This window comes from Artemia franciscana, chromosome 18 (assembly GCF_032884065.1).
Source record: "Artemia franciscana chromosome 18, ASM3288406v1, whole genome shotgun sequence".
NCBI lineage: Eukaryota > Metazoa > Arthropoda > Branchiopoda > Anostraca > Artemiidae > Artemia > Artemia franciscana.
The window spans coordinates 4,299,907-4,312,307 of NC_088880.1; the positions used below are offsets into that span (position 1 = coordinate 4,299,907).

Sequence of the window (12,401 nt, forward strand, 5' to 3'; positions counted from 1 at the left end):
GTTTTTCACCAAGCGGAGAAAAACAATGTTCCACCCATTTTGGGGTTTCGATACAACCTGTACTTGCCACATTATCTAAAAGCTCAGCTCAGGCTTGTTTGTCCTGATACACATGCCCAGTTTAGGCCACGAGTTATTCCAAGAACAGCTTAACTCACAGAACTCAAGGACTGGGTTCTACTCTTTGACTTCGGTTTAACACCGGCCAACATCAAGCGTTCAACTCAATATGATCACAGCTATTCTTATTGTTTTACACCCAAATGTTCAAAATCTTGCTTATGTTTTTTTTTTTTTTTTTTTTTTTTTTTTTTTTTTTTTTTTTTTTTTTACAAAGATAGTCTTGAAGTTCAGACAATTCGTTGTCTTGAAGCTCTTTACCCTCAAAAAGTTGTTTTACCCTCAGATGTTCAAAATCTTACTTTATTTTTTACAAAGGTCTTGGAGCTCCGTCCAACTTCCAAAAAGGGTTACATTTAAATTACTCTGAAAGTTGTGCCTGAAAATCTGACAATTATCATAGTGAAAATAAGAATACTTTTGCCGCCTGGAACTTTGACTTTCGAAGTTTCGACGTCAAGACTTCATTACGAGCTACGGTTGGCTTAATCAAATCGCATAAGTAAGAAAGTAGTGTCATCGATTAAACCTGGCGACTTCAATACCATTGCCTCACGAATAGGTATACATGTCAAACGTTTTTTTTTAAATATCTTATTAAGGGATAAATATCTCTTTAGGGTAATCTTTCTAATTCACAGGATGATCTGTCTATAAGTCAATTAAATCAAACCGGCTGTATGAACAACTATTTTTTGAATAAAACAGCTTTTTTTCGTTTTCTGAAAAAATAGAACAGAATCTGTTTAATTTTTTGAAGGAAAATATACCTATTGACCCTTACTGGCGAAATTGGCGAACAAGTAAAACCATAAATAGCCATGTTTTATTATTCTGTGACCAATAAGAACATCAAAATACAAGATCTATTTGCTTGGGACTGTTGGCTATAAATACATAATAGTTATATATAAACAGACACCAATACACTTAGAACTTGGAAGACATAGTAAGCCACAAGTAAAAACCTCTATTAGGTTATTCAGGACAATGCTAAAACATACAAATTTATAAATCAAGGCAAAACTAGCTAGATCGGCTTCTGTTTAATTTATAGAATAAGGACAAGCTTACGTAATTTCTTTTATTTGAACAGCGTAAAAAAAAAAAAAAGTTACATTCTGGAGAAATTGATTTACTACCGTACTAAATACAGTAAGAATTTATTTCCGTATTTAAATATAATTCAAGATGTACGAAGATAGCATTGCAATACTCGTGCACTAGATTTGAAAACTTACATTTTCTACATGTGCAACGTCACCATCTAAATTTTAACACCCCAAACAAGCTATTGAGAATATGTCACCTACAAGCAATCCCAACAACTGCCAATAACAGAAGGCAACTTATTGATATCTGATGTGCCTGGGAAATGACAATCCGCTAGTGACAGGTATATGACCTTTTATCCTGGTTCAACTGAGAAAAAAAGCATTGCTCTGAAAGGAAACTAGACAGCATAAGAACTGCTGAAATAAATGAGCCATTGATTTGTGAATCAACTAATTTTTACTAAAAATAAGAGTGAATTCATGAACGTGCTGACAAATGTTTGATTCTTGTTGTTGGGATGCTGGCATACAAAAAGATTTAAAAACCGTCTGGTTCAGTTTAATACAGACAAATTCAACAGCTAGAAATAACACAGGATTAAAGCTACAATAGATATGCTGTAACAAAACTGTACAGCTTTTAAGACAATGTTGTTGAGCATTAATGTGAAATTTTTGGGATATTTTTAGAGAAAAAACGCTATGGTTTCAATTGCAGGCTATTAAACGAGTACATTTTTGAAAAATGTTTTCAAAGCTTGGCTAAGAATATAATAAACTATATTTATTCTCAGGCTAAATTTTGCCTGATTTTTAGGGAGCTTTGGTCGCAACAAAAGTGCAATAATTTAGCTTAACTTAGGACATATAATTGGAATTTAGCTTAGATTTCAATATCAACAGTTGTACAGAATAAGCCATACACAGGGATTTAATATTTTCTACATGATGTAGTCATAAGACAAACCTTATTACGAACAGAGTGGCTCGACAGATTTAAAGAAAAAGATTGATAAACACAAAACTGGAAAACTACAAAATTTTGCAGTTTGCTCCCCAGCTCCTTAAAAGACTCCCCAGTTTCTCTACCTTAAAAATAAAATAATTTTTTTATTTAATAGCACAAAACTCCACTTCCTCATGGCACAATCTTTTGGGATACTTCTTCATCGATACGAAGGAAGAAAGGAGGCACTCCAAAGGAGATATATTAGTCAAAAGATTAATATTAATTAAATAGTAAACACCTAACGTCTCACCATTCAGCAACACACTATTATTAATCTTTTTTTTAATCCAAAGGACCAAAAAAAGAATGGGATATGCCATGCATATTGCTTTGAATTTGTTTGATTAAATAATAAAAAAGTTTTTTCAGCTCAAAGTAAGGAGCAACATTATAAACTTAAAATGAACAGAAATTACTACGTATATGAGGGGGAGGGGAGGGGGGTACCTGCTCAACGCCTTGCTCATCACACTAAATTCTTAGCACTTTAAAAAAAGTTACTTATTGGTCTAATTAATCGACCCTTGTCTTTTAGGAGTCATTTTTAAAGAATTGGGACAAAATTTAAACTTTAGCGTATAGAGCAAGGTACTGAGGAGGGCGAAACCCCCTTAATATACGTACTACTTTCTGTTCATTTTAAGCTTTAATTTTGCTCCTTACTTTGATCTGAAAAAAAGAAGTTTTTTTTTTCACTATTTAATTTCTGATTTTTGAACAACTGAAAATCTGGCGGAAAAATCCCTCTCCACCAGGATATATCCTCTGGACATTTCCATCCCGGTGAAAATTTACCCCAGACGATCACTCTTAACATGTCAACGCGTAAAATTGAGTCGGTAAAGAGAAAGCAACACACATAAATAAATTGTGTATAAGAATTTCGGCAAATTCCCCTAACACAAAATCTCCCAATGAAAAGTTCACTCCCTTAGTAAATTATCCCCATGTAAAAGCCTCACAGCAGAAAATTCGTCCTCTCCTCCTCACCTAAAAAATGCAAGCATACTTCCCAATAACAAATACTATGCGTAAACAATAGGCAAATTTAAAAACTTAAGACATTTCCCTAGGGGCTGTAGGGGGGGGGGGTCATGTTACCTCCATAGCTAAAAAATTCGATTGGGAGGGGATCTAGTAAACCTCCAATTTTCTTGGTCACTTAAAAAGGGCACTAGAACTTCTTATTTCCATCAGAATGAGCTCTGCCAATGTTCTAGGCCCACTGGGTCGATATGATCCCCCCCCAAAAAAAACAACAACAAATAAACCGTGATCGTTAGAATGAGCCCTCTGCCGATGTTCTAGACCCATTGGGGCTATATGATCACCCCTGAAAAAAAAAACAAAAAAACAAAACAAAAACAAACAAACGAATAAACAGCCATCCGTGATCTTTCTTCTTGCTTCTGTGAAAAGCAAGTCAAATCCAAAGTTATATGTCTGATTCATTAGTAGCGATTTTTATTTTAAAAAATTGAATTACTTTGGATCAAATTTAAATTAAAAGACAAATTTAATTACTAAATTACATTTCTGCGGACTTAAAAGACGTGATCAGCACTTTTAGGAAAAAAAATCCGGGTGGCAATTACTTACACTTCGTGGATGGGGTCTCCCCCTACTTTTATTAAATCACCTAACTTCCCTTTAAGTTTAAATCAAACTGAGTCGCGAGCATCATTTTCAGTCACAAAAAATACACCAATTTCAGTAAAATTTCAATTATTTGGAGATCACCACCCTTCTCCTTTCTATCATATCGCTGCAGTTCAGTTTCTAAAGTAAATTATTTTAAAAGATGTTTTAGACCCATTACTGAATTTAAACACTTTATCTAGTCAAATCGGAGTAAAAATGCAAACAGAATTTCGTCGTTGTTACACAAAAAAACTAAAAGATTTCCAAAATAGCGCATTATACTTTAAAGATGTGATATTAGTGCAGCCACAAAAAAGTGTGTCGAAAGTGAGTTTTTTTTAAAAGTTGTCTCTGGTAAGGCACTAAAAAAAAAAATAAAAAAAAAAGTATCATTGCAAGAAACATGGCATATACATAGTTACTCGAGTTTCCTTAAAAAATAACACCGTAAAAGTAAGGTAAAATAACATTCCAGAAGCCTCCTTCAGATCAACGAAAATTTAAGTCTACTCTAAAAACATTGTTGTGACAAAAAACTGACAGGTGTACATGACATTTCAATATTTATGTAAACAATATAAGCAAGGTTTAGCAAGTCATCGTGAGATACTTTTTTCAGTTCTTTTATTTCTTTGTTTTATATTTTTCATTTCTTTGTTATAAGAGGGACACAAAATAAGAAACATATTTTCACATTTATTGAAACAAAATTTACCTATTACATGAGAGATTCTAAAGCTAAAAGAGACCTCATAACATCCACTGAATTTCACTGGTATACACAGTCATACACAAAACTAAGACACTAGAGATAAGACATCAAACACAAATTCTTACGGTAAAAGTTTTACACCTACGTACGTTTGTACGTACACCTACGTACACTTGTACGTACACCTACGTAATACATATGACCTAAATTGGCAGCTGAACTGTTTTATCACTGGGTTTTAAGCATTCTCTGGTTGCGTTGGGGTTACAACGACTAGAATTTTCTGCAGGAATTTCGTGATTTTGGCTGAAAAAATAAAACGAAGTATTAGAAAATACGCAGTAATTAATTAGAAGGCTTAAAAAGCCTTCTAGTTGAAAAAATACATATAAATAAGAAGAAGAATATATATGAATCATAAACACTTGGAAGAAAGAACCTAAAAAGGTAGACGAGAATTTTTGTTAAAAAGTAGTTTCAAAGAATTCAACTGAAAAAACTAATAGCGTTAATTGAAAAAAAAAGAAAAGAAAAAAAAATAGAAACAACTACTGATTTCGTCAAAAAACACCACAAGAAATATGTGACGTGAGGGCAAAAATATGCTCAGAAAACTGTGATTTTCGAGTTCAAGTCGAATTTAACGTTAATTACAAAAAGAAATCACACATATCGAAGCCTCTGGAAATACCTCAGAAAATTATGCTAATAGCATACCCTTGCACGCACTGCATTTACCAAAAGATCTTATACCATTTGCATAAAGCATCATCAAGACGAAGAGCCAATGAACCGCTATAAGGATGTTGGGGAAAAACTTCTTGCAACACTAAATCTCCATCTATCTAACACACATAGCACAAAAGGGTTCATTCCCCATATTTTCTTTCCATTCTATCGGGATATTGTATCTGGTTGCTTCTCAGCTTAACTGGGACTCGACAACCTTAACCCAAGACAGACTTGGAGGTAAAAACTATAGGTAATCAAATGACACAATATTTGTACGTTCAGACTATCAAAATCTGCATAACACCCACAATGGAACTAAAGCGTCAATTCCCCTTAATTTCTTTGTTTAATTACAATACAAATTTGATTTTTGATTTAACATTTAGTATAAAAAAAAAAAAAAAAAAAAAAAAAAAAAAATGACGACTATAGAGTAAGAATAAAAGTGCAAAATATAGTTCATTGTATAAGGAACATGTTATTTAATAATATTATGTTCCATATTATATAGAAATAATATAGACATGTAGAGCAGAAATTTATTTCTGTTCTTTTTAGGTTTGAACTTCCCTCTTGATTTTCCTTGAAAAACTTACTTTTAGGAAACGTTTCATTTTAATCAATAACAATAGAGACAATGTTTGCTTAAGATCAAACACAACAAGGCTTCAACTAAATTATTGCGTAAATTTTGATTTGGTTAACTTCTTGTGTAAACGTTCGTTTCGGCACTGTAAAAAAAAAATTACGACTAGAAAGTAAGAATAAGAGCGCAAAATATAGTTCATTGTACATAAGAACTTTTTCATCGATGGCACATTTTGCCTATGTGTAGGGTTACAAGTGACACCGCTAAAAAACCACTACGGAATCAAGCCACATGAGACCCACTCAGCTATGCACACTCCTCTTTCAACCCAATCTGTAAAGAGCTTCACTTTTTTCCTTCTCCATTTTGTTCCAATTAACTTCAAATGCTTCCTTATGACATCTTCACCCTCCTTTGGGAAACAATCTGCTGTTCGCTGTGGCGGTTCTGGCCTCTCTTGCACCCGGAGAAAAATCTTGATTGGCCCCCCCCCCCCATCAGTCAAATGTGCCGTATAAGAAATTATTACCATCACAACTGATGAGCGGTAATTTCTACAATAGTGTGCAGTCTCATTGCGCGATTCGTGATTGATTCACTAAAAAGTTTACCTTAGTTTGTCAAACTGGAAATTTTTGAATTTGATCATAGTTCTAGGTATCTGCTTAGAGAATTTGGAAATCCCTAGAAAGGATAAAGAATATCTTTGAAAATCGGAAATTGTTGGCAGCGACGTCAACTGATCTACAGTTTGCTTTAAAACATATGTTAAAAGCATTTTAGGGGGGAGGGGGATAAAAAAGATACTATTTTCATTTAGTAGTACTAAAAAATGAACTAAGTTTACAGAAAGTATTCTAAAATGAAAAAAGCAAACAAAATACTTTAAAAATGGTACTAAAATACTTCTGTACTATCGTAGCAACCCTGATTCTGCACCCCCCCCCCCAAAGCTATGCTTGTGTGGATGAAATAAACGTGCAGACAATGAGTCTTATTGAGTGTGAGACACGATATAAAGCTAAATGATAAGAAGCGAGAGATAAAAGTTTGATTTCAAGAGCCCCCCCCCCCACAGAACCTTCAGACGAAATTTTAACAAAATTTTCGTTTATTAGCCAAATTATATTGAATTTATTAATTAGCTAATAGTTTACCTGTTTATTAATTTATTCTTTAAATAATTTAATAATTTAAATATTACTAATATTTTATTTATTATTATTGTTCTAGTTATTATAAACCATGCGCTACATTAACATACCAACAACATATTCCTTTTTCACACGGGATCCTATCTATCCACCACTTAAAGCATGGATGCATAAAGCCGTGAACGGTTAGACCGCTGCTCAAATGGTAACCATGCACTACACACATACCAGCAATATATTTCTTTTTCACATGGGATTCCATCTAGCCCATGCTCGCCGCTTAAAGCACGGATCCTTAAAGCCGCGAATGGTTAGACCGTTGCTCAAGCGGTAACTATGCGCTACATTAACATACCAACAATATATTCCCTTTCACATGGGATTCCGTCTAGCCCATGTCCGCCGCATAGATTCACGCTTCTCTCTTCCGGATAGGCAAGGGAGGGGGTACCCACAATCTCCAATCATTTTCCAAATAGTATCTATTCATTGCCTCAGCTCAGTCCAGTATTCTCAGCCAATTTTGTTTTTCACTATTTTTTTTTTCTATAGGGACCCCTCATTTAAGGCCTGTGGATTATCATTAGGGGGTTTCAGTTGCAAATTTTTAATTAAATATTAAACACAATTTTTTCTTCCTCAGCTGCCTAGTTTGGGGCAATACCGTTTTACTGACTATCTGGGCATTTTTGTTGGTAAAACTTTCTGAGCTTGTGATAAGCCTAGACAGTCAAACCCAAGACACAAACACAGACAGTCAAAAAAATATTGGTCAACCAATATTTAATTCATTTTTGTTATCCCAACTGGCTTAGCTTATGAATGGGTTCACTCGCCTAACACTCTAGGCAGACAGGCCCCTTTAGGCTCTGGACACTTATTCCCTTTGCAATTCCAGGCAAATTGTAGGTCAAATTGAGTTTTTATTAGTGCAAATGTCTCAGTTTGTGAACTGAATCAATCGCCTTAACTGACACTCATTGCGGATGGGCCCAATTTGGCTTTGGACCCTTGTTTACCTGTCATTCCTCGCAAACTAACGGTCCTGTGCAAATTCTAAATTCTTGGTTAACCTGACTAAGATCATAGGCAAGCACAGACAGTCGAGAAAATATTGGCCAACCAATATTTAATTCATATTTTTTTTTTAAGCCCAACTGTCTTAGCTTCTAAATGGATTCACTCGCTTAAGACTCCAGGCAGACAGGCCCTTTTAGGCTTTGGGCGGTTATTCCCCTTGCAATTCCAGACAACTTTTTGGTCAACTAACATTGAATTAAGTTTTATTAGTGCAAATGTCTAAGTTTATGAATCGAATCAATTGGTTTGCCTGACATTCATTGCGGATGGGTAATTCTTACTCTTGGCCTAGATTTCCATTATTCTAAACTGGTCAAGGATAGTGACAACATGATGGACATTACAAAAATGTTTACCGCATGCGCCAGAGAGAAAAAAGTGCTCCCTGTTTTTGTAATAAAAGATCCCCAAGAAGTTTCCTCGTGTAGAGGAGATGGCGGCATGCATTACCGTCAAAGTAAACGAAATGTGCCATCGCTTTGACGGTCTTTACGATCATATTAAAAATTCTTCTCTCCCAAAACCCACTGCGCAAGGTGCAACAGAGAGTAAAACAGGAACAAGTACTCTGTCATTGTGAAAAATCCCCAATTTCGCTGCTCTCCCTTAGTGCTAGACAGGAGTTTATCGACAACCTGTGTTTGACTCAGATTCAAACCGACTCTATGTTGCTTAAACGTAACCAAACTGACTGGAACGATTTTCTTGATTCTGCTGCAAAAGCTATGTCATCGCAACATAAAATCGAGACGCAAGTTAAGAAGCCCCAGTACATCGGTATAGCTAAGCGAATTCCTGAATCTGTATCCGAAGAAAAACTACCAAGTTAATTCGAGGTCGTGAAAAGGCCACACGTTGTGGTGAGACCCGAGCACACAAATTGTACTTTTCCAGAGAAAACCATCTACTCCACGCTATTGCCCAACCACTGAAAATCTGCCTAGAGCTATTTAAAATTGAAGAATTACAATTCCTACCACGAAGATGTTACCGTAGCCATGAGACATCCCATCTGGCCAAAGACTGTACCAATCAAGAAAAGTGTGGAGTCTGTGGAAGCATAGATCATGTAAGCACGAAAGAAATCCCCAGCAGGCTACCTCGGAAACGCCTGAACTTTGGATCCAACAAACACACCTGCTACGATGCAGCTTGCCCTCGTAATATATCCACTACTCCCCTTCAATCCACAAAATGATGTGCCGTATTTTCTCTTGGAATAAGAATGGCAATGGGCTGGACCGTATACGCTTTATATCTGATCTTTCAACTAAAGATGCCTACAGGAGCATTTTCTGACAGAAAATAATTCTGAAATTCTCTTCCTATCTACATTACTTCATCCAACCTATATCTAAATCTAATTTCCGGGGTCACCCTTCTGGAGGTCTTGCAGATATTGTGAGTCAGAACATCTCTTCTTCACCACAACTCCTCATTCAAAATGCTTTCTATCAAATGATTAAGATTAACAGCCTTGTAATTATCAATGTACACCTCCCAACCGACTATGGTGATGAAAGATCAAAGCAAAAATTTGCTCTTGTTTGTAAGAAAATTGACAGGGAACCGAGAAAACAACGGATGGCTGGCCATCAAGTGATGATAATTGGTGACTTCAGCTGCAATTTCGAAGATAAACTTAGCCCGAGAAGCGAGGTCTTGATAGGAGTTATACCAGATACTTACAATTTATTAAAGAAAGACAGGCCATACTCGTTCATAACCGTTGTCCAAAATGTATCAAACCTGGATCATGTCTTACATTCCTAAGATTGTAGTAATATTACGGTTCCAGTTGGCGCTGAAGGACTCTATTCAGAGCACCTACCACTATCCTTCCTACACCCTACTTCAAACTCCCACAGTAAAAATTTAACGGCAAATGGAGATTACATAACGGTAGGGATAATGTTGACAAGGAACTATATAAAAGTAGTTGCGATGCGATCCTTCAAAAAATAAAATCGCCTTCCACCTGCTTCAAATGAACTCTACATTGCCATACCATGCAATTGTCATTGGACTTAATATCTACTTAGCACAAATACTCCATGTTTTAAGGTTTTCCAAAAACCCACCGTTCCAAATAAAGGACTTAGGGTGAATACCCATGTGAAAAGATAAAAAAAAACAAAAAACACTGAACCCGTGAAAGCAAAAAATGCGACAAAATTCTGGCTTAAATTGTGGAACGAGTGTGATCGCCAAAAATCTGGTACAGTGAATAAAATCCACCTGCCCACAAAACACCGTTTCAATAAAGAACTCACCAATCACCGTCTACATCTCCAACACGAAACTGGGAAAAAGATCCTAGAAAACCCTAACCAATTATGGAAGCTACACTCTTAAGCATCGGGAGGCAAATAATGAAAAGGTATCGGACATCAGTGAGGACAAGTGGGTTCAGTATTTTGCGGACGAGTTCAAATATCCAGATGAGTCTAATAACCGCAATTTTACAACTCAGCACAATAGTGTCATAACGAAGGAGCCTAATAGTTTTCTGGTCTCTAGTTCTGACGTAGCTTTCAAGTGTAAAAAAAAGAAAAAATAATCCTCAAAAGGAGCCAAAAACTTGTGTGCACTGCATCTTCTACATGGCAGTAATCTATTATTTGAACATCTATCCATTACCTACCAGATTGTGACGAATCAAGGTGTCGTCCCTGATCTATTTTGCTTAGGTATTATTGTGCCCATTCTTAAAAAAGGAAGTCACCGAATGACCCGTTCTCTCATGGACCAATCACGCTTTCATCCGTAATCTTAAAGCTATTTGAACTTCTGATAACCAGTGAAATCAAGTCTAAATATAAAAAGCCGCCCCGACAGTTCGGTATTCAGTCGAAACTAAGCACGTATGCCTTAGATACATTAGCGAATATTCTGCTTGATACACAGAATAGTGAAGATAGTTGGACCTTAGGTCAGTATAATGTCAAAAGGCCATCTCATTCGAGCATTCATTCACCAATCCTCTTAGAACTGTGTAATAGTGGTGTTAGTACCTTCGTTATCCAAGTGCTACGTAATTTTTATGACCGTGCAAATGTTAGACTAAAGCTTAAGAATAGGGTCACAGAAAAAATAATGTATGTACATAAAGGGATCAAACAAGGGTCTCTCAAATCTCCTGATTTGTTTAATAATAGCGTAATCAGAGCCCAAGCGGTAATTAAACAATCTTGTATTTATAAAGGTAAAGATGTATCGTTAATTGGTTTTGCGGATGACGTCATAAACATCGCCAGAATGTTGCCACGTTTGGAGAAAAATTTTGCCCTGTTACAGAAGTCATATGATAATATCGGTCTAAATTTTAATTTAAGTAAAAGTGAAGTGTTGCTATTCAATTTGAAAAATTCTAAGCATACCCCATCAATAAGACTGGGAAATCATGATTTTATGCCTTCACAATCCATTACTTACCTTGGTTTACTCATAGGTAAAAACTCGAAATCTATTCGTTCGCTGCTAGTAAAACATATAAACAAGAAGATCCGAACAAGTTATGTTAGTATCATTTCTACTAAACTAATTTTAAATCGTCATCAACTAGGTCGTCTGTTTACCTCTGTATGGTCACCATATATTCTTTATTCGGCACCATTTTGGAAGTTATTACGAGAAAAGGATAAAATAGAAATTCGCTCTCCCTATTTCTGTTATGACGAATTCCTACTCCAGCTCCTAATATGGACCCGAAATACCAAGATCATTCAGCAATATGGGATCCATCTGTCGCCATTCAATCAGCCATTACCAATTATGAAAAATAGCTGATTACATTAGAACGCGAATGGCAATCTCAACTTATGTATATTCGTTTTTATGCTGTTTCTTTTTTATGTGTGTATAAATAAGTTATTTTGGTAGTGACACTTTTTCTTCTCTTTTATTTTTATTTTATTTCCTGTACTCCGTCTGTATACCCTTTTTTTGACGAGTTGACAATAAACACATACATATATTATTCTATGATTTTTTTCTATATCAATTAATTAATAGTGATCTCAAAAACTATAAAATGATCCTAACCGTTAGGCTATTTATTTGAAATCCCCCCCTAAGATTTCTACACCAGGCAAGTGCCTCCCCTGTCCTTCCCCTAAAACCACCTTTGGCCTTTCGTTTGGCCGAGATGGATGGCCAAAAAGCACAACATTTAGCAAGAGCTGAAGTCACTCTTGTCTTTAACTATTTTTTATTTAATTATTCTGACTGTGCTGTTTGTAATCTGGCAAATAAATACATTTTCAGCACGTTAATTATAAGCTCACTATTTAAATCTTTAAAGTAATGC

General features: G+C 35.5%; 1 protein-coding gene across 2 annotated transcripts in view; it reads right to left on the minus strand.

Moving 5' to 3' along the window:
- Window positions 1-279: 279 nt before the first annotated feature.
- Window positions 280-12,401, minus strand: part of LOC136038518 (cystine/glutamate transporter-like) — a 35,504-nt gene continuing 23,382 nt past the window's right edge. For both annotated transcript variants that reach the window (XM_065721620.1, XM_065721621.1), the window contains one exon: window positions 280-4,843. In XM_065721620.1, the coding sequence (XP_065577692.1) occupies window positions 4,776-4,843 (68 nt within the window). In that variant the 3' untranslated portion in view covers window positions 280-4,775. The remainder of the gene's footprint in view (window positions 4,844-12,401) is intronic.